This window comes from Panicum virgatum, chromosome 9K, assembly GCF_016808335.1.
Source record: "Panicum virgatum strain AP13 chromosome 9K, P.virgatum_v5, whole genome shotgun sequence".
In the NCBI taxonomy this organism is placed as follows: Eukaryota; Viridiplantae; Streptophyta; class Magnoliopsida; order Poales; family Poaceae; genus Panicum; species Panicum virgatum.
Window position 1 is genome coordinate 4,383,114 of NC_053144.1, and position 22,935 is coordinate 4,406,048.

At 53.6% G+C, this 22,935-nt stretch overlaps 3 protein-coding genes across 3 annotated transcripts; all 3 read right to left on the bottom strand.

Moving 5' to 3' along the window:
• Positions 1-2,947: 2,947 nt before the first annotated feature.
• Positions 2,948-3,442, bottom strand: LOC120648970 (mavicyanin-like). Its single transcript, XM_039925588.1, has 2 exons — positions 3,271-3,442; positions 2,948-3,153 (listed from the first exon to the last, which is right to left on the bottom strand). The coding sequence occupies exons 1-2, from the start codon at positions 3,440-3,442 to the stop codon at positions 2,948-2,950; spliced, it is 378 nt and encodes a 125-aa protein (XP_039781522.1).
• An 8,411-nt stretch (positions 3,443-11,853) lies between these two features.
• On the bottom strand, positions 11,854-12,338 carry LOC120648971 (blue copper protein-like). The gene is made up of 2 exons (XM_039925589.1): positions 12,167-12,338; positions 11,854-12,056 (listed from the first exon to the last, which is right to left on the bottom strand). The coding sequence occupies exons 1-2, from the start codon at positions 12,336-12,338 to the stop codon at positions 11,854-11,856; spliced, it is 375 nt and encodes a 124-aa protein (XP_039781523.1).
• A 391-nt stretch (positions 12,339-12,729) lies between these two features.
• LOC120648474 (zinc finger A20 and AN1 domain-containing stress-associated protein 7-like) lies at positions 12,730-13,483 on the bottom strand. Its single transcript, XM_039925248.1, has one exon. It carries the CDS (start codon positions 13,425-13,427, stop codon positions 12,915-12,917), a length of 513 nt encoding a protein of 170 aa, XP_039781182.1. The 5' UTR covers positions 13,428-13,483; the 3' UTR covers positions 12,730-12,914.
• Positions 13,484-22,935: the final 9,452 nt, after the last annotated feature.

Genomic DNA, 22,935 nt, shown 5'->3' on the forward strand with positions numbered 1-22,935 from the left:
GTGGGCACCATGTGGCCACATCATGGGCACATTTTAGGATGCAGGGTTGGAACTTGGAGATTGTTTGGCCTCTTGCACTATACTAGTGCCATCCACATGATTTGAATCGAGATCCGTGATGCGTAGGAGATGCACTTGACATGGTCCCCAGATCCAGCATAACATGGACACATGGTGTCATGGTCTAGATGCGCAACTTTTCTCAAACTTCTCCCTTCCAAAGTTGGAACTCGTTCCTGGCTTCCATACGCAGGTGAAGTGGCCAATAAACCAGCAGCAGAAGCTTTCCGGATCAGCCGTGCACGTGGGGACTCCAATTTTCTGCCGGTTTCGTTTCGATTTTTTAATCAGTAACAGCTGAGCGAGCCCAAGTTTTCTCGGTGGATCTACCTGACCTCCTCATACTCTGCAGCAAGCTCTCCGTTCTGCACGGTCAAGTTGCTGCAGGTGTATCTGAATCTCACGCAAAAGCACACCAGAAAAATCGACAGAATAACCAAGTAGCCACCGCAGCCCGGCGCAGCCCAACGGGGCAATGGGCCGGACCAGCGAGTGAATTCTGTTCGTCATTGGCCATGTCTGAGACTCCTGAGAGTTGGTTTTGTTGGCGCTTTGCCGGAGCAAAAAAAAAACTGTGGAATTCTCAGTAGAACGATGAACAAAATTCAGATAATAGTCGCGGACGCGCAGCTCGCAAGCATAGCCGGAGAACGAAGCGGCGGCACCATCAGGGAACGGGAACGGGAACGAGCCAAGCCATGGGCAAGCCATGTGCGGTGCGGGCGCGCCCGGACCGACTCGCCGAACTAGCGCGCGGCCTGACGTGACGTGGGAAACACAGAAACGACCTGACGTCGTCGGCCTGTGCCCGTCTCGTCCCGCTTCGGCGCCGCGCCGTGATCCGAGCGCGGTGGTTCTTGTTTGGAACGAGACGTGGGCGGCGGCGCGGCGGGCACAGGGAACTTCTACAGCGTGAGGCGTGCGCGGCCTCCGGATGCTTGTTTAGGAAAGTGGCCTAAACTCAAAGCCATTTGAGCATAGTGCTGGATTCATCCTCCCCTAGTATTTTTTATTTATTTTGCGTGCTGTTGTTTTCATCTAGAGTGGTTGGCGTCCAACTCTGTTTGGATTGATGAAATTCTGATGAACTCTTCTGCACATGAGCTCTGGAGTCATACCTCTGCAGCTCTGCATCTGCCTGTGCTTTCTGGTACCGCAAAAGGAAGGGTACTCTGAAGATGTGACTGAAACCAGGATTAGCATCTGACCGAAGCAAAAGGAAGGGTACTATGTCTGGACCTCAGAAGTAACACCGGAACTAATTAATTTACTTCGGTCAGAAACAAGTATTGTTGTCACTGCACTTGCCAATGGCATTCCAAATTGTCCCCATATATGCTGAAGGTTATACTGCCACACTAACCTGTCGCATGATCAACTGACCAAGACATTGGTAATATGATGTACTGCAATATGTAAGCCTGAAACTTGTAGAAATCGAAAGACATGTTTACACCGTAGGACAAAGACTCTGATGATCGTCTCCTGCGCAAGACATAACTGAACTTTTACAGCGACAGGCACAAGTAGGGTGATGAAGAGTCCGTCTACACCTTCTTTGTTTTTTGAAAGTGTACATCTGATTCGTATAAGAGAAAGAATTTGCAGGGAGCTGTGGAAACAGCAAACGAGCACCGCTGTGTTCAAGCCAAACTGATATATGTATGCATGTATACTTTCAGACTTGATGACTGCGTTCGATGACTTCTTCAGCTTCTCTCCTTCCAGCCGACAGCCAGAGCAAGTGGCCATCGGCAGCGTAGTAGAGGTGCATCAAACTCAAAAGGGTAAACACCTGACCACCGGCTGAGAGACAAATTTGTGCATCAAAGGACATGGACACTGAAAGCGAAACATAGAATTTCGTCCTTTGAGGTGTTCATGTACACACCCCGACATGGTTCGGTTCGATGTGTTTTCTCAAGTTCAGTTTCCTTGATCTCTCGTTCATATGCCAGCTGACCTGTTGAGGAGCCGGATGTCACGGCCCATGGCCCGACTGGGCCGCGTGGTTACTGTAGCATCGAGGCACAGCTCCGCTTTAGTTCCATACTAGAAACGGAAAGGGAGTTGAACCAGCTTAAATAGCCGGTCCCTAGGAAACTAATAACTCCGGTTCGAACTCCTTGCGCGAAGCGAGGACGAAAGCGCAAGAGAGTTATTTAGCAGGTTCGAACCTTTTGCGCGAAGCGAGGACGAAAGCGCAAGAGAGTTATTTAGCAGGTGTGGTCTACTCAACGTGTAAAATAAATTTTAGCCGTTATGCTGGGCCGAGTCGTTACACCGGACGGCGGCGGCGAGGCCAGCGAAGAGCGGCGTACCGGGATGACCGGCGGGAGCTACTTAATTGGAGATCGGGAGCTCGTCGGGCGGCGGCGTCGGCACTGAAATAAGAAATCTAGTGCACGCATGCACGTCTCGGGAGCTCGCCGGAGGGCGGCGGCAGCGGGACGACGAGCGGGCGTCAAATTAGCGCTCGGCCCATTCAGCGTCCCGTTTGCCGGCCGTGGGTCTCCCACGCTCAATCTCGGCCGTGGGCTTAGGATTAAACGGTTCACAGGTACCTGGGGTGGACGGTAAATGAAATACCGTCCACCCCTGGTGTGGTGGCGGCGAGGAGAGGCCAGCCCAGCGCGGCAGCGCCAGCCGCCGGTGAGCTGCAAGGCGGCAAGGGAATCCATGGAGAGGATCGGAGGGCCTCCCCACCCCTACCTTCAACGGCGCCATCGACAGACACCTCCCAGGTCGGGAGCAGCGCCATGGAGAGCTTCTGCCAGTTGAACAATGCAAGTACGAAATCACTCGGTTTATTTGTAGTTTTATATCAGTACCCAAACTAGTAGGAAATCTTCAAGCTTCATTCATCCCCGAGCAGCTGATGTGATGATCATCCGTGGACGTCGACGGCGAGCTTCATCCCCGAGTCGCAGTGGCCCTCGACGCCGCAGATGAAGAACCACCGGCCGGCCCGCCGCAGCGCCACGCGGTCGTCCCCGGAGGCCATCGTCGGCGCGTTGCTCGGCACGGCGCACGACGCGTAGCTCTGCGCGTCCACCACTACCACGTTGTGGTACGCCTCCGAGTACAGGAACTCTGCGCAACCACCAACCCAGTCGGCTGTCAGCTATAGCCCATCAACATTCAACAGGCGCCCGCGAACACGCAGGTAACGTGCACCATGCCGCGCGGGGCGTGCGGCCAGTCACGTACCGAGCGTGTCGCCGACTTCGAACTTCTTGCCGGCGGCCCAGGCGTCGTAGTCCACCCCGATTTCCCAGCCGGAGTCGTCGCCGACCCTGTACGACGCCGCCGTGGACACCGTGGACGGCAGCAGAGCGGCCACGGCCACGGCGGTGATGATTAGCGTTGCGCGCAAGGCCATTATTTGGAGCCCCGGATCGGATGCCGAGCGAGCACTGCAGGACTCTGACTCCGAGGGAGGGGTTCGCCGGACGCTGCAGTGGCTGGGGCTATATATGGTACTGATACCTCCTGGGTATCAGAGTTGACAGTCACGGAAAACTACGAACGGTGGCTGGACGCCTGTGAGCTTGCAACATTGAAACGTTGGTGCGACCACCGGTTGCGTTGGCTGCGTGGCGAGAAGACGGTTTGTTTGTTCCTGCGGTGTAACCGATGGAGGGCACCGGGCCTGGATTCATCGCCAGGTTAGGTTAGCGCTGGTTCCTTTGACGAACTCCAAGTTTTGTTTTGTTTTTTCTTGCACTACTAGTAGCTGACCGGTTCAAGATCTAGTGAGGGACCGCACCGCACGGTAACAATAACACGAACGTCCTACTCGTAACAGCACTGGTCTGATCGCGTCGCGTCTTACGATCAGATCAGGAGAGCGCGGTGCTGCTGCTGATCGTCGTGCCCCTTCCGCGTGGCGGCGCTGGGCAACCAGGAAGGGAAGGCCCAGTTACCGAGGCTTTTTCTTTTTTATATTTAAAAAAAATCAAAATTTCAAATATATATGTCCGTTTTGAAAATTTTCGAAAATACCTCCATCGCCCGGCCCAGGGGCGACAGGGGTCCTGTCGCCCAAGCAACGGGCGACAGGACCTTAATGTAATTTTTTTTTGAATTTTCAAAGAAGTCCCTGGCCGGGGTGTGTGGAGGGCGGGGGGCCTGTCGCCCCCCCCCACGGGCGACAGCCCCCCCACGGGCGACAGGGGTTTCCCACCCTATATAAGCTCTGGCCTTCATTTCCTTCTCATTTGAGCCCAAAAATTACACCAAAAATTCAGAAAAAAAGAGAGGGGTGAGGAGAAGAAAAGTGGCGAAACTCTGCCGAATTCCGCACTTGTGATCTACCGGTAATTTCCGTATGAATCTGTTGATATTGTATACCAATTTAATTTAATTAGCGGATTAGCTGAATTAGATATTGTATGAAATATTAACATTGTTGTTTAATTATATGCTAGGATTACCCCGAGGACACGGAGTTGATTAACAAATCGATACCAAATTTCCGTAAATTGGTATGTATCTTCGGTGGACTTATGCCGCAAACTAGACGAAGGAGGTGGAGAAGATCTTCGGGTGATAGTACTTGGCCTCCACAAGAACAGATGACCGGAGGTTCATCAAGTCATGCTGCAGCACCTAAAGCACGAAGTTGTGTTAACTTGAACTTCATGCCCCCCAAACCATGGCCTCCAACACATGATGTTCCTTCTCCTGTACATGAACATAGATCCAGAAAAGAGAGAAAGGAAAAGGGAAGAGGTTCGTCAAGTCATGCTGCAGCACCTCAAGCACAAACTTGTGTTAACTGAGATGACGACATGGATGACTTTATGCCCCCCAAACCATGGCCTCTAACACATGATGTTTCTCCCCCTGTACATGAACATAGATCCAGAAAAGAGAGAAAGGGAAAGGCAAGAGGTTCGTCGAGCCATACTACACCACCTGCAGCACCACCATCTGTCAACTGGGATGACGACCTAGATGATTTCATGCCATGATCTATAACATATGATGTTCATCGGTTCAAGATGTATTCGCATTTAGTATTGTTAATGTTGTATTATGCTTGTATGTATGTCTCGTACATAACTTGCATTTACTGGACATGTACATAATGTCGAGTTTGAATCGTAGTTAGTCCTAATGGAGCATCGAAATATAAATGTACCATCTATCGTATGTAATGGAAAAATACGAGAGTGATTAGAGGCGAACGTTGAAGTGTACAAATAAGCGGTCCACAACTATCTCATTACAAATAAACATCAGAGATACAAATATCGGATATATCTAACTACCCCTAGGGCGTCGGATCCTCTTAGCCCTCTGCTGGGCACGGACATGGCCCTCGGAGTAGGTGTGACGATCCGGAGACCTGACCTGTCGCTCAGGACGCAAAAGGGGCTGCGGTGTCTGCTGCTGAGAGATCCCAAGTGGTGCTCCTCCTAACTGTGAATACCCCAAGACATCGGGGTCACCGTGCGCGCCAGGTGAGTCTTGAGTTAAGCTGTCGAGTTCGTCTAAGGTGACGCCCTAGTTATTTGGAACGAACGTACTCGAAACAAACCCTACGTAACATATAAACGTAAACCAACATATGTTGCGGATGTTAGCGTACGCTCGTGTCTTTGTCATGACATGTAGAAACCGAAATACGAAACATAAACTAACCTGTATAGGCCGGTATCTGTGGCCCCGGTACCATCCCTGGATACGGTCCGCCAACTGGTGGTGCCCCTCTAAATATTCTAGTATGGCCGAACGTAGTAGCTGGATCGTATCCTGTTTGTGATATTAGTAAATATGTAGCAACACTTGATCTAATTTTAAAGAGATATCTATGTTACCTGTAGTTGTGTAGTACTGCGACGTCGGCCCGTGCACGGTCGCCGGACACGGGAACGACGACGTAGCCGGGGACGACCCGTGGCTATCTTCGTACTGCACACGACTTCCCAAGTTGTGCAGTACTGAACGCAACTGGTCACGCTGCCTCGACCATGCCTCTGTCTGCTCAAGCTGGGTCATTGGGGATCCAGCACGTACCCTCGTCAGGTAAGTACCAGGTGAGGTAAGCCCTAAAGGAGCTGTCTGTGTGTGGTCCTGTTGGATGGAGCCTCAACCGCGATGTCGTAAACCAGGACGGCTGTAGTAAACCACAGGCTCGCATTCGCGGAGCAGTGCGAAGACAGGCCTGCTGGTGCACGGGTAGCCACAGCCTCTGGGCTGTAAGGCTCCCAGACAACGTCCTCGGGCGTCAGCATGTTGAGCTCCGAAATAAACTTAGGATATGCGTGTCTAACCTGCGCTGCGCCCAGGACCTCTGCAGTCCGAATAAGTAAAATTAAAAGTACGCTAATGCATCATGTAACAATGAATAACAAAATTAGATTTGTTGCGAACGTACCTGACGCCACATCCAGAGAGTTCCCATAGTGGGCCTGTCGTCCTCCTCGTCGCCGTACATGGCCTCGTGGTAAGGCTCGTGGCTGACGATGGGCCGACCAACGGCTAGCCTCTCGTACGACCAAAGTTGTAGCAGTAGTGGGCACCCCGCCAGGATAGCGTTCCCATGTGTCTTCATGCAGCCATCGCAGAGTCCACGATAAGTGGCTGCAAGTACCGCCTCACCCCAGCTGTAGGGCGGTACGTCCTCGTCCCCATCCGCAATCTCCCGTGCATACGGAAGGAGAATCCTATCGACCGAGTTGCCATGAGTGTTGTTGAACATGATGTAACTAAACAACCAAATTAGGTACGCCTCCAGCAATCTGGTCACACTGTACTCGTCGGCATCCGCAGTCAACAGGGTAGGCTGCATAAACAATTAAGATTAATGGTTTAAACTGACAATGCAACATGTGAATTGTAACAATTAAATTTAAATATGCATTGAATACGTACTGTAAACTGTAGGAACCAGGTCTTCAAAGGACCTGCTACTCGCGGGTGCGGGTTAATCGGATCTGCTTCTTCCACGCGGTCAACCAGGGCAAAATGGGCCTCCAGGTCATCCTTCCACGAGGCCGCCACCACACGCGGACCTACAGCCTCTCCGACGATAGGGAGGCTGAGGAGGTAGGCCACGTCCTGTAGTGTATGAGTCATCTCCCCATACGGGAGGTGGAACGTGTGTGTCTCCGGCCTCCATCTGTCAACGAGCGCCATCAGGAGGGATCGGTCGAACTGAACAGGCCCACCCTCGACAAGACGGCCCAGAGTCAGTAGACCGGACTCACGTAACCTGCAATAAACAAAATTGTCGAAACAAAGGAATACCGACGAATACATAAGTGATAAACAATAATATTTCATTACATAAGTGTATAGAGATTGCCTCCCCAGGTGGACGAGTATGTAGCACCTCTAAGGCTCGGTGCTCAACTGCTGCAAAGAAAGAACTGTGGCTCGAGTCGATAACTGGGTCCAGCAAGGAGTCCATCTCCATACCTGCATTCAAAAATATATGAGAACACATAAGTATATATATGTTCCATACAAACTAGACGCACGATATTTATACATTACAGATATGTTCGATACAAACTCCACGCACGATTACTACATATTACAGATAGGTTTGATACAAACTCCACGCACGATATTTATACATTATAGATATGTTCCATACAAATTGGACACACGATTACTACATATTACAGATATGTTCGATACAAACTCCACACACGATTAGTATATAGGTACAAACTGCACATTGGTGGATCATGACACCGAGTGCCTTCCACGAGCAATTCTCGCCGATGGTCGTCTGAACGTATAAGGTGCTCCATCTCTGGGATTTCCAGAAGGACCGACGTCAGCAGCATCGTGAAGTGCATTCTGAGGACACTTCTTGTAGTTGTGACCCAATGCTCCACATTGGCTGCAATGCTTTTGTACCTTGCTTGCTTCGGACTCGTCCATACCATTCCGAATACGATGTATCTGACGGCGGCCTTTGACTTTCTTAGTGGCTGGATTAGGAATAAACATCTTATCCTCATTATCCTGAATGAAAGGTCTCACTATTCCAATCCCGTATACCTCATGTCCCCAGGTGGATACAGCTGCTTCCTTGTTGAAGTAAGGTGAAACAAATACTCCTGGCTGCAATCCAGACTCTGCACATGTCGCAATGAGATGCGAGCATGGCAAATGCAATAACTTAAGCTTCATGCAGGAGCAGAAGGCTTTGCCATCTACTGTAATCAAACTTTCATGTACCACCCTATCTCTACGGATACCACGACCAGTTCTATCCTTGCATAGAACCTCAAATCTATGCTCCATTGTACTGTCGATATGACGCGGTGCAGTTTGGCCTTTTCAATCTTCTGTTGCATATATTGTGTCACTCTTGTGCAAAACTGAATTTGGGGGTTGCTGATGTTTATGTTTGCCGCAGTGTAACGCTCTCTGAAATACTTCATGCACCCATACATGATGAACTCAACAATTCCCACAATAGCAAAGGCACGACAAGAACGCATAACCATATTGAAACACTCTGCATGGTTCGTTGTCTGAATACCATACCGTATTCCGTTGGTATCATAAAGGAATGACCATTTCTCCTTAGGTGCACCTCGAATCCAGTGTGAAAATGACTTCTCAATTGAATCCCTAGCCTCTGCAGCCTGACTCGTGCTTGTTCCTGATGCCTTTACCTTCACTAGCTCTGCAGTCAACTGATCAAGCATCTGTCATAATGCATTGAATTTTCTCTATTGATTTTGGGTGCACAACCTCTTAAACATGTTCTTAAGATCTTTGTTCTTAAAGTGGTAATAGAAGTTTGCACCCATATGCCTAATGCACCACCTGTTTTGGACATCGGGCCACAATGGATGCGTTGTCGCAGTTCCACGTTGCAATTTCAGTATTAATTGTAGCAGACCTACATGCCTATCACTAATAAGGCACACATCTGGACGTGCAGCAACAACATGAACATTCACTAATTCAAGGAAACAATACCAACTGTCTAAGTTCTCATTCTCAACAAATGCAAATGCGAGCGGAACTATTTGGTTGTTGCAATCTACCCTGATTGCGGTGAGTATCTGACCTTTATACCTTCCAGTCAGAAATGTGCCATCAATGCAGATCACCGGAAGACAACACTGAAATACCCTAACACAGCCACCTAGGCAAAAGAAGACTCGTTGCAGAATGCTTTGCCCCCTAGTCACGGCTGGTACGAGGTTTGTGTCATAAAAGCTTCCAGGATTTCTAGCAGCAACCTGGAATAACATACGAGGTAGGTTATCATATGATGCCTCGTATGTGCCGAACCGTATCTCGAACACCCTTTGTTTAACCCGCCATGCCTTCAAATAACTAATGGTGTACTGGTAAGTCTGCTCAATGTGTCGAACAATTATTTTTTGCTCATAATTTAGGTTCTCCATAATCAACCCATATATTTGCTTCGCAATAAAGTCGCATGATATATTGCGATGTGAGGAAAGAACTTTTGACAGCAAACAAGTGTGCTCTGTCACAATGGAACATTTTCAGTTCGACTTCCATTTTCCCTTGAATGCATATACTCTCCATGGACATCCATCATTCACACACTTCACCTCATATTCTTTACTACCAGACTTTACGACTCTAAATTCTTGTTTTAATGATATTGCCCATAGTCTCATAGCATCTTTTACGGCTTCAATGTTTGGATATGTTGCACCTTGCACTACCTCATTCCCTCTGTACTCTCACTCCTGCTTTCGTACGTCTTCTGCGACATGATTGCCAAAACTATGCTCCTTCCACTCTTTTGACAATGAGTACTGCTCGTCATCAGATGAGCCCTCATATTCTTCCATCTCCATTGCGGTTTGGTCTTCTGCCTCCATCTCGTCCACAATGATATGTATCCTCTCTACCTCATCAGCAAGGCCATGTGGTCCGATGTTTTGGTTCTCTATCTCTTTTGACTCATCTTGCTCAACATAGTTGGTCTCTCTTCGAATACTCGGAGTTGCTTGATCTGCACCATGTTGGATTTCATTTTGTGTCTTCTCCCGGATTTGAACAAGAATGGCCAGAGGCCACCCACGCTCTAGAGCTGATTGCATGTACTTCTGCCAGTCATCAGTGCTGTGTATCATCATCAATTTCCATAAATCACTTTCTACCTCCCAATTAACAAGAGTCTCGACGGTCATCACATGTGTCTCCGGATCAACACGGAACCCACGCTGCAGCCACTTACATATGGAACCAAAACTTATCTCCAAAGGTTTATCTATGGCGCTAGATGTGCACTTAAAGGCAGAAAGGTCTACTCCATTTGACCCATACAAAATATTGTAGTCTCCAAAAAAATACTTGAAACTGCATCTTGCTCGACATATCTGTATATCACAGAATACTTATCGAGTTATACTCTTTACTTCACTACCTTATTCAATAATTCATAAAAAACTAAGTATGGATTTCAACTACAACATATAAGTATTCATAACTACGTGATGACACTCAAATTCTATACTGCATATGCGAAATTCTATTCTAAATCATAATTCATTTATAAACACGTCTCTAATAGTACTGCAATTGTAATAATAAACGTGTAGTACTAATTTTCTAAACTAATTTAGAACTACGTAACTAAAGTATCATTAAACTCTTACTTAAATGATTCTACTATAGCACTAATTAAATTAAATTACTCTACAATACCAATGGAAAAAATGCATAAGCTAAATGTACTAACCTACAGATCACAAGTGCGCAATCCGGCAGGGCTTCGCCGCTTCTCTTCTCCTCACCCCTCTTTTTTCTGGATTTTTGGTGGAATTTTTGAGCTCAAATGAGGATGGAATAAGGGATAGAATGGTTATATTGGGGGGCAAGACCCGGTCGCCCGAGGGGGCGGGGACAGCCCCCAGTCGCCCGAGGGGGGGGCGGCATGCCCCCCTGTCCCCACGCGCCCTCGGCCAGGGATCTCATTTTAAATTTGAAGAAAAAAATTACATTTAGGGCCTGTCGCCCCCCAAAGGGCGACCGGGGTATATTTTCGAAAATTTTCGAAACGGATATATATTTTTGAAATTTTGATTTTTTTAAATATAAAAAAGAAAAAATCGCCCCACTTACCTGTGAGCCCAACACTTCGTCGTGGAGGCCTGTTCAATATTGGGCCTAAGCGGGCCGGGCCTGTAAAAGATGCCGGACAGGAATGCCGGCGGCGAGGTTTTCCGATGCAGCCAGCCCTGCCGGCGTGCGCGAGCTACGGCCTCTGTTTCTCCGGAGGCCGCGAGGCGCCTGATCGACAACCTATGGGCGCGATGAGACTGTCCCAAGTTGATGGCATGAAGAACAAGCCGTTGGATCAGTACGCCAGCGCTCTATGAGAATCCAACAGAGGCCAAGTGGTTTTCATCTTAGCAATGCGTTTCTGGACATACCCGTCTCTCCACTCAGCTGTACTACCATTGAACAAGCATTCCAGAAGGTGACTCATCTTGCCCGTATTCATTTGTCACAGCTGGAGTGACTATTTTACCCCCATTCCAGAGAAAATTTTACTTACGTATTTATAATTTGAGGTGACATAAGTCGATTGGAGCAAACTTGTCTGAATGAATGACCGGACAAGACTGACAGGACATACATCACTCTGTCTGTTTATTCGTAAGCACGCACGTTCTGGTATCTGAAATGCTACGATGAACTACTCCAATTAAACAAGACACTGCTATGAACCGAACGCCGACGGACGACGCAAGCACGGCAGACGGCGATTTCGAGGCTGGCAAAGACACGTACGTGACGGCCAAGCTTAATTCGCTAGCTATAGCCGGATCAGTGGACGTAGACGGTGAGCCTCATGCCGGAGCTGCACTCCCCCTCGGCTTCGCAGATGAAGAAGAACCGCCCGGCCTGCCCCAGCACCACGTGGTCGTTGCCGGAGGTCATCGCCACCGCGTTGTCCGGCGCCACGCACTCGGCGTAGCCCCGCGCGTCCACCTGCACGACGTCGTGCTCCGGCGTCGAGTACCGGAACACTGGGAGAGGGAGCCGACCAATCAGGTTAGTTACTAGTTAGCCACGCCGCGTCGCCGCGCCGTGGGCACGCCATACGCGTGCGCTTGCAGAGGCCTGCGTACGCACGTACCGAGCGTGTCGCCGACCTTGAACTTCTTGCCCCTGGCCCAGGCGTCGTAGTCGACAACGCCGTTGTCCCAGCCGGCGGCGTCCCCGACCATGTACGTCGCCGCGGACGCCGGCGCCGGGAGCAGGGCGGCCGCCATGGCTCCGGCTAGAAGCAGCGTCCTAGGCGACGCCATTTGATTTGCTGCGTCGCGAGAGGGTAAACGGGGGCGCGTACGGTGCTTGATCGATGTTTGTTTGCCCGGGCCGGGGATGCTCTGCTGGCTGCTGCGCTTGCTTGGCATCAGGAGTTGCCCGGCCCGCGCGTATGTATAGGCAGACACCACCGTGCGCGTCCGCCGTTTAGAGTTACGTTGGTGCGACCACCGCGGGCGTTGCCTGCTTGGCGACAGGACGTGAGTTCTAGCGGACCATCCGATGCGACTCCATGTCAAGACGCCCTGTTGTTGCCTGGACGCGACAAAGATAGATCCTCTATGTGCCTAGGCTAGCGTACGTTTGCAGCAATATTATTCAGTAATTCAGACATGAAAATTGAAGAGAATTGAAGAGAGAAAAAAAGGCTAGTTAGAGTTCACCGGCGGCGGGTCGACCAACAAGCAGTACAACGAAACAAGGATAACGGTAACCAACGGCGAGTGAATTTACATGTCATCATCCACAAAACTAAACACCAGAGGCTAGTATGACGCCTGCAAACTAGTAAACACGTTCAGCGCTGATGGATTGCAGGATTGGCTGTCTGCTTTCGTTCAAATCTTGGCGATCTTGTCGGCGACCACGACCGGGTTGTTCCTGGCGATCCGCTCGCGGCCGGCGCGCTTGTAGTCGAAGCCGCAGGCGTGCTTCTCCGCGTACCGGTGCGCTCCGCAGCAGCACCGGAACCCCAACAGGCCAACCTTCTTGCGGCACGCCGCGCACCGGCTCGCCGCGGGCTTCGCGGGACCCCCCGCGGCCGTCGCTGATGTCTCGGCAGCGGCCGCGCCATCGGCGCCGCCACCGTCAGGGGACGGCGCGACGGCGGTGGCGGCGCACGTGTCGATCCTGGCCTTCTTCTCCGGCGGAGGGAAGGCGGCGCTCGTCTTGAAAACGTCCTGCATCTTCTTCCTCTCGTCGGTGTCGGCGGCGTGGTCGCGGTAGCACTTGGAGCACATGCCGGCGGTGGCCGGGTTGCCGAAGAATCCGCACCCGGTCGCGCACGGGGCCGCGGCGGCGGCGGCGGCGCCGATCTCGTCGACGTCGACGCTCTTCCTCTTCTCCGCCATCGCAACCGTGCGGAGCGTCGTCGGACACGTCGTTCGTCGACAAGCGAGCGTGACGAACTTGCTCGCGTCGATCGAGTATTGCAATGGTTGCGGTGCGGTGCGGCTTTATAAGGACAGTAGGACACGTGCGAGGGCGACATGGCGTGGCCGACGGAGGCGTTGCTGGTTCGGAGCGTACGCCGTCCGCGACCTTTCTTCTGATCGGATCAGATGCATTCGTGACTCCGAAAGGAAAAAAATCTCTGGTTCCGCTCGCTGACCTTAACAAACACACAGCGAATCCTTGAGGAAATTCTGATGAGCTCTTCTGTGTCTGGGCATCTGCATCTGCCTGTGCTTTGTGGTACTGCAAAAGGAAGGGTACTCTGAAGATGTAACTGAAACTATCTATGCCCGTCATGTGCGCAGCCCGTGTCTCGCCCACGCCTCGGACATCCTTGGTCTCGTGGAAGAAAATGCCAGGCCAGCGCGCTGCTCCTCCGTGCAGGTCGCCCGTTCCCGTCCTCGCCGGCTCAGGCACTTGGTCGTCTCCCAGTGCATGTTGTTCTCGGTTTGACCAACATCAATGAGTATCACGTACGTAAGCCCCAACTTCCAAACCTCTACTGGGAGCAAGATGATGGACGGTGCCGAAGAACAGCGATGGTAAGTGGGAATGCCACCCCACACCCCGCGGAAGCTGTTATCTGATTCGACTTACATGTAATCTTTTTTCCTGATCGCACAGCTCCTCTCCAAATTCAGTACTACATGATTAGAAATTTAGAATAGCATTTGTTAAGTCCATCTCTGAATCCTCACCAGCTACATTTGCCAGAAATCAGGACTTGCATTAACCACGTCAAGCACCTCATCAATCTTTGTCGGTAGCAGAAGACTGATCCAGCAAGATTTTTGTAAATATTTTATTAACCATCGGTTTGTTGCTATAGCATCTAAGAAAGTTTCAACAAGCCAATTGCAGGACTTTGGCCTGCGGGAGCCCGGCGCTTTCTTTGTTTAATGATTAGTGTCGTGGTGTGCAAACCCACAATCGGGTGGCGTAGTGTACCCGCATAAATCCAGAGGGTGAATATTCGGGGGTTAGCTAGGATTAGCTCAATATAGATGCAAGAACATGATGAACACAGCTGGTTTAGAGTGGTTCGGGCCGTCGGAGCATAATACCCTACATCCACTGTGTGTTGTTTTGCTTATGCTCTCAAGAGATTGAGAACGGAATTGTTCGGAGTGAATCCGAGCTTGTGTTGCCTTGACCTCGCTTGACCCTTGCTTTTTTTTCCTAGAGCGTGCAGCGAGCGCCTCCCTTTTATATCTCAAGGGAGGCGCGTACATGGCCGTTGAGTCCCCGACAGATGGGTCCAACGATGTAGTATAAAATAACATACTGTACAGACATTATGGCGTTGCAGGCAACGGAGATCTCATTCCTGGATTTCCTTGCTTTGCCTGTGGGAATCTTCCGTCCGGCATAGCCATGCCCTGTCTTGTCGAAACGGCGCCAGGGCATAGCTTGCGGCGTAGCTTACCGTAGCCTGCCGCGTAGCTGAACGGCCCGTGTAGCTTGCGGCGTAGGCGGTATGATGAAAAGGTGCCGTGCCGTCGTATCCATTTAATGCGTCAGACGGGCTCTGGGCGGATGCGGCGCATGCGGCTGCACAGTGTACCTCGGTCATATGCGGTCTACAGTGAGGCCTGACAAAAGCTGTCCCGCATGCTGCGGCGGCAGAGCACGCCTCAACCACCCGCATTGAATGCAGTGGGTGGGCGAGTCTTCCTGCGGAAGACTCGCGCCCGCGCCTGCGCCTGCGGGACAAGTGGCGCCGCCGGACCCTGCCCCGGCGGTATATTGGTTCTACGCGCGTGGGAGGTCCGGATGGGGGGTCCGAGCCCTCGGCTGTTGGCGCGGAGCTTTCCCTCCTCAGGGACACGTGGCGCACCGGACCCGTCCCAGAGCGGGGAACGGGTCCGGGGCCGTTGGCCCGATGAGGTAAGAGCCTGAGCCCCTGGGGCCTGGCTGCTCCGCCCCTTAGGGTGTAGTTATGGATGACTATGCGAGTCCTGCCTTGCTGCAGTAGAAGTGAGTATCCCTGCTACAGGGTACCGACAGTGGCCCTCAGGCCCACCTCGGGAGAGGCAACGAACCCTCAGGTGGGGCCACTACTGTGATTTGGCTCTGCATAACTTGAAGCCTCTAGCGTTAGACTGTGCGCGCTGCAGGAGTCTTGTCCGGCTTTGACCGTCATCGGGTTCCCTACTGGCCCATCACGACGCAACGGCTCACTGACTCAAGGCCCCCACGCACAATGGTGCGCCTAGTCACGCGTACGTCGCTCGGCACAATTGCCGCCGGGGTAAAAGGGATTCTTTTCCGCCAGCGCGGTTCCCGAAAGGTCTGACTATGTCAGCGCTCGTACAGGCGCGTCGGTTCGGCTTCCGCCTCGCTCCGCGCGCACGCGACGGTTCGAATCCCACCTTTTCACACCTTCGTTTGTTACCCGCCTCTCCTGACTGGCGGGCCTGGGCCCCCTTGTCAAGGACTGGGCGGCTAACACCAGGCGTGAGCGTCGCTTGGCTTCCAGCGACGGTTACGGGGCGCGCCGGATGGATCAGGCTTCATAAAGGGCCGAACCGCATACCGCGGTTACTTTTCCGCATTCGCCTTCTTCCTTCCAAACCTTTGAGCCCCTTTGCCTTCGAGCCTCCTCGCCCCTTGCTCTTCTATGCAGATTGTTCCTCGCCTCCATAGCAAGATGGCGTCCCTCGTTCGTCCCCGTCGTTTCCAAATCGAGGCGGAACTGAACATGGTGCGCCACCTGCTTGGTTGGAGTCCACAGGAGACTGCTTGGGGAATTCGAGCAGGCTCGGTTCCCCTCGGTGATCTGCGCGTCGGGGAATTTGTGCTGTTTATTTCTCACATTTCCGCCAGCTTGGGGCCGCCGATCTCTTCGTTTTTCCTGCTGCTGCTGGAGGATTTCGGCCTCCAGCTCCAGCATCTCACGCCCCACTCCATCCTCATGACGTCGATCTTCATCCACCTATGTGAGATGTTCGTGGGGGTGCGGCCCTGCGTCATTCTCTTCCGCCACTTCTTCGTCCTGGTGAAGTCCGGGAAGGGCAAGGATGAAGTGGGGGCGTACTACTTCCAGACGAGGAGCGATCTGCATATGCCCTACATCCCCGGGCTTACTGGCGGAAAGTGGGAGGCTTGGCGCAAGGAGTGGATGACAGCCACCACCGAAGCCAACGAGCGCCTCGCCCTGCCAACCGAGGGACCCGCCTCCGACCGCCAGTCCTGGAGGGCCAAGCCGTCCCTGCCGCTGGCGTTTGGCCCCGTGGTAAACAAGATCAAGATGCTGGCGGAGGGCGGCCACGCCTCGCTGCACATGCTCGGGGACTTCCTGAAGTGACGGATCGCCCCTCTGAAGCAGCGGCCGCGTCCTGCCTGGAGCTTCACCGGGCCCCAAGACTGCAGCAGGACCCACCGCGGGGAGGATAGCGATCTGACCCAGGAAGGCCTGGAGGTCATGGTGTGGGCGGTGACGGGGGAGATCTTTGTCCTGGAGCACCTGATCCTCCCTCAGGGCGTCATTCCCCTCTGCGAGGACTCGAGCCTGAGGGCTGGGGTGCTGGCCACTCTGCCGACCCTCGACGACGGTGGGCTGGCAGCGCGCCAAACTGGCGGTGACCCGGACCGTGGGATCCGGATCCCCGGTGCGTCTGAGGAACAGGCCGTGCCGAGCGCCGCGGGGTCTGGCCCTTCTGCCAAGGGCAAGCAGGCCGTGGCTGGTAGCTCCACCGCGAGCGGTCCCAGCCAGGCCCGAAGCAGCTCCGGCGCATCACCGGAGGAGGCGAGCCGGCGCAGGTTGCACCGTAGCGACGGGACCCCAGTTATGGAGCCCGGCGCTAAGTGTCAGAGGACTGCTGAGGACGCGGGCCAGGGTAGCTCCCGGGCCCCCCGGCTCATGTGGGACCCCTGGAGTAGCCGCGTCACCACCAGCATCGCCGGGAGGTGCCTCTCCCCGGCAGCAGCAGCAGCGGCAACCACGAGGTGCGCCTCCGCCGCTGCCACGGCAACAGCAGCAGCAGCAGCCTCCGCCACCACTAGGGCAGCAGCAGCAGCCACGAGGTGCGCCTCCGCCGCCGCCACGGCAGCAGCGGACGCTGGAGACCGGGCGCTTCGGGGTAAGTGTTCTTCCGTTCACTCCTCTTATTCCTGATGCTTCGCTTTTTGCTGAAGAGCTTCTTCTCTTTGTTTGCCAGGGCCTCTCACCCAGGCAGCTCTTCTGCCGCCGCTGGCTCGTCAGCGGGGGTCCAGGCGGCCGGCACCTCGGCGGCAATGGCAGAAGCGACGGTGGATGTGGGAACCTCGGGTGCGGCGACCTCCACTAACCTGATGGCGCCCAGTGCGGCGGCGGCAGATGTGCCAGTGCCAAGCGCAGCAACGCCCGACGCGGTGGCCCCCCGAGGACCTGGCTACGCGGCAGACGCGCCGACACCGGGCTTGGCGACGGCGAGCACAGCGGTAGCGGGCGCAGCAACGGCGAGCACCTCGGTACCTGAGGTCCCAACGTCTGTGCCAGATGTCCCCACCCCCAACTCCCAACCTGTAGCAGAGGAAGAGCTGGAGGTGGTCTCTGGTAGGGGGCTCTTGCAGGGTCCCCCAGAGGAGGATGCGGTTCCCCTCCCCCGAGTGCTGGTCCGGGTTCGAGTCCGGGTGCTGGCATATCCGCCTGGAGGAGCGCACAAAGGCCGAAGCCTCCCGTGCTGCCGCCGCCCGGTCCGAGCTTGAGGCCGACCTTGAGTCCTACAGGAAAGGGCTCTGGAAGGTGTTCGATCGGGAGCTCGCGGCAGCGAGACGGGAGAAAGCCCTGGCGCTGCCGGAGGAGGCTATTGCCAAGGAGGAGGCTAGCCTTGCAGCCCAGTGATCCGAGGTCGAGTCTCGCAGCCAGGGACTCAAGGTCCGCAAGCTGGAGCTCGACAAACTCTCCGAGTCCCTGCATCAATGGCGCCAGGAGCTGTAGGAGACCGCCAGCCAGCAGGCTGTTGCCGAGATGGAGCTCGAGGGGGGAGAGGAAGTCCCTTGCACGGCGGGAATCCCTCACCACCAGCATGGAGCAGGCTCTTGCGTGCCAGTGCGAGTGTCTTAAGACCCTGAAGGAGTTAGCGGCGCCGAAGGAGGCCTCGCTCCAGGAGAAGACCCGCCAGCTGGAGGCGGCTCAGGCGGCACTGGATGCCCAGGTGCAGGAGGCGGTCCAGGAGGCAGCCCGGAAGCTGCAGGAGGACCAGCGCATGGGGGCCCAGCGAATCATCGACTAGGCGAGCGAAGCAAGCTCAGCTCTGGTGCCACTTGGAATGAGTCCAATCCAAGTGGCGGAGCCGCCAGCTTCAATTGCTGACGCCCTCCCAGTGCTGAACTCTACTTCAGATAGACTCCGGCGCCTGGAGCCGATCCTCGCTGGCCACCTTGAAGCCGAGGGCCGTGAGCTGTGCCGGGTGGCGGAGTACATTTTGACTTGCCTCCGGAGCCACGACCCTACCATCTCGCTAGCTCCCGTCATCGATGGTCCAGTGGCGGAGATGAACACCTCTGCTCGGGAAAGTGTACGGGAGGTCGTCGACTTCGTAGCTGCTTATTTCAAGCGGGAGCCTGCAGATTCCTGAGCTGGACCATCACAGCTGTAGAACTTTTGTTTTTTGTGTTATATAAAAACATTGTACTTGTTAAAATTTTAATAGAAGAAATTTCAACTTAGTTGTTTGTCAGTTTGTCAGTTGGCCCCCTGGTAGATAGGTTTAGTTGTTAGAAACTATCTGCCATCCGAGCCGATAAAACGCTCCGGACCCCCCTATGAGGTTGAACAAGTGTTCTTGGGCATAAGTGTAGCACAGATTGTGAGTCAAACGAGCGACTTATTCCCTAAATAGCAGAAAAAACTACAGAGAGTAAAATCAAACTAACTGGGATGGTAGTAATGATACTGCAAATTAGCTGCTTGGCACATGCAGAATCTATCCTTGTTATCTGTCTCAAAACGAACGCTCCGGGCCCCCTGGGAGACATGCTCAGTTGTTTGAGTCTGTCTACCACCGAGACTGGACCTCTATCTGCATGAAGCCTTAAAGCGGATGCCGGGACCCCCTGGTAGGTAGGCTCAATGGTTTGAGGTTAACTACCACCAGTCAAGGCCTAACCTGCATACCACTCAAAGTCAAAGCTTAGTAGCAGGCCCGCGGGACCTATTTTGAACCGGCCCCCAAGCTAGTATGAGGTCCGGAGCTCCGGATACACAGGTCTAGGCAGCACGATGCTTGTTACAGAGTGGTGGAGTGTGTAGGCTTAGGGTACGGAACCTGGCTAAGCCGCTACACAGGGCTCTGAACCACTCCAGGAAACAAGCACGACTTTACCAAACCTGGTTCCGACGTTCCGGACCCCTCCCTGGCAGTGGGTGAGGCCATTCTGTCGTACTCGATCCTTTGAGATATGGAGCTGGACCTGCCGTGTAGGACTTAGGAAGCCAACCCTTGAGCTAGAACAAGGTCTGGGCCCCTAATTACCCAGCTCCGGGTACTAGAGCACTCGTTACAGGGTGGTGGAGCGTGTAGGCTTTGCATACGGAACCGGCTAAGCGGCTACACAGGGCTCCGGACCACCCCAGGAAACAAGCACCCCCTCTCCAGAGCAGGTCCCTAGGGGTCCGGACCTGTACGGCAGTCCGGCAACTCAATACAGATCTTTGCTGTAGCGATAAGAGTGGAAGTCCGCGTGGGGGTTAGAAAGGTAAAAGCTCGAGAATCGAAATGCAAAATAAGATTTTGACACAAAGACAGAACTGGGATCAAATCTTTCCTTTGCAACTTGATATACATGGCTTGCGCAATGGATGCCAGAGGCCGGGTTTATGAGGGCGGACCTCTACCGCTCTGGGCCGCGCGTTAATGTTAGCCGATGGAGCGATGGATGCCAGAGGCCGGGTTTATGAGGACGGACCCCCACCGCTCTAGACCGCATGCCAATTCTACCTTATTACAAAGGAAAAATTCATTTCCTGCTCTGTCTAAGTGTAAAACTTACGCAGATGCTCTATGTTCCATGGGTTGGGTAGCGGCACCCCTTCTTCTGTGGCAAGGCGAATGCATCCGGGCCGGCATACTTCTGTAACCTTGAAGGGACCCTCCCAGCTGGGGGAGAGTTTGTGGAGCCCTGCTTGGTTCAGGATCCGCCTTTGGACAAGGTCCCCAGCTCGGAGCTCCCTACTGTGCACGAACCGTTGATGATAACACCTGAGCGCCTGGTTGTAGCGTGCATTTCGGATTGCTGCTCGCCACCTTCGTTCGTCAACGAAGTCCACATCGTCACGCCGCAGTTGTTCCTGCATGGATTCGTCAAAAGCCTGGACCCGTGGTGAGCCCAGGTGAATTTCCGGGAGAAGACATGCTTCAGCCCCGTAGACCAGGAAGAATGGGGTCTCCCTGGTGGCTCGGCTGGGTGTGGTCCGGTTGCCCCATAGTATGCACGGAAGCTCATCAACCCATTTTGCACCATGCTTCTTCAAGCAGTTATAGGTGCGGGTCTTGAGTCCCCTAAGGACCTCTGCATTCGCTCTCTTGACCTGTCCATTGCTGCGGGGATGTGCCACGGACGCAAAGCATAGCTGGATGCCGATGTCATCGTAGTACTCTTGGAAGAGTTTGCTTTTGAATTGGGTCCCGTTGTCCGCGATGATGCAGTTTGGGACGCCAAATCTGCACACAATGGACTTGAGGAATGCGACTGCTGATTTTTTGGTGATGTTCACCACAGGGGTGACCTCCGGTCATTTTGTGAATTTGTCAATGGCGACATAGAGGAACCGGTACCCGCCGGCGGCCCAGGGGAACGGCCCCAGGATATCCACGCCCCATACGGCGAATGGCCATGAGGGCAGGATCATTTGCAGAGCTTGAGCCGGTGTGCGTATTTGCTTTGCATGGAACTGGCATGCTTTGCAGGACCTTACCAACTCAGCTGCATTCTGGAGTGCTGTCGGCCAGTAGAAGCCATGCCTAAAGGCCTTACCAACAAACATGCGAAATGAGGAATGACTTCCACACTCGCCTCCATGGATCTTCGCGAGCAACTCACGGCCCTCTTCCTGGGAAATGCACCGCATGAGGATACCATTGGCGCCACGGCTGTAGAGATCCCCTTCTACCACCGTGTAGCGTTTAGCCAATCGTACTATGTGCTCAGCGGACACATCGTCATCAGGAAGTATATTGTCTTTCAGGTAGTCCCGGATCTCGAAGATCCATGCATCGGGACCTACCTGAGCAGGTGGGAGTGGCGCTATGAGGTCTCCAGGGTCCTCAACAGTGCACACAACCCTGGGTGGGCACCACAGATGGAATGCCGCCGGGACCGCTAGCTTCGATGTGCTAGCTTGATCCCCTTCACCCAGTTCGGCAGGCTGGGCGGTAGGTCTCAGCAACCGTCTTTCGAAGATGCCCTCGGGCACGGGTGCCCAGGTAGATGCTCTCGCGGAGAGATCATCTGCTGCTGAGTTGAATTCGCGGGGAACATGTTGCAGTTCCAAGGCGTCGAAGTCCTTCTCGAGCTTCCTCACGTGAATGAGGTATGCCGCGAGCTGGGGATTGTTACAGCTGAAATTCCCCCGGACCTACTTGATGATCAGCTGAGAATCTCCCTTCACCAAGAGCTGCCGGACCCCCAGAGACAGAGCTTGTGTCAGGCCAAAGATCAAAGCTTCATATTCTGCCATGCTGTTGGTAGCCTTGAACTCAAGGTTCACCATGTACTTCAGCTGATCTCCGTTTGGGTTGATGAGGACCACACCAGCTCCAGCCCACTGCTTGCGGACGGACCCGTCGAAGAAGAGTGTCCAGTTGGGCTCGGTGAAGACTGATGTCCTGACTTCCGGCTCCGGGGGTCCAGCGTTGAGGTCCGGACCCCCCAGAATTGCTTGGGGAAGGAGTCCATTCTGCTATGAAATCAGCCAGGATTTGGCTTTTGACTGCATGGCGGGGCTGGAAGTCCAGCTGGAACTCAGCCAACTCTGCTGCCCACTTGGTGATGTTGCCCGTGGCGTTGGAGTTGTACAGGATCGCTCTCAGCGGATATGAGGTCACTACGATAACTCTGTGTGCCTGAAAATAGTGGCGCAGTTTCTTGGATGCAATAAGTATGGCATAGATAAGCTTATGCGTCTCAAGATACCTGGCCTTTGCCTCGTGAAGGACTTCGCTGACATAGTAGACTGGCTTCTGGATGGTCCGGACCCTGGCCACCGGGTCCGGCTCGCCCTTATCCACCATGTCAGGTCCTTGGGCCCCCAGCGGTTCTGGGTTCCCACTGGATCGAGGCTCTTCCGGACCCCCTTGTCCGAGGTCCGGACCTTCAGACAGAGGAGTGGTTGCCGGACCCCCATGTCTGTGATCCGGCTCACCATCCTTGGCCGGGGAGACCCTGGTGTCCCCCTGGCGAGCTTGCTCCATCCTTTCGGCA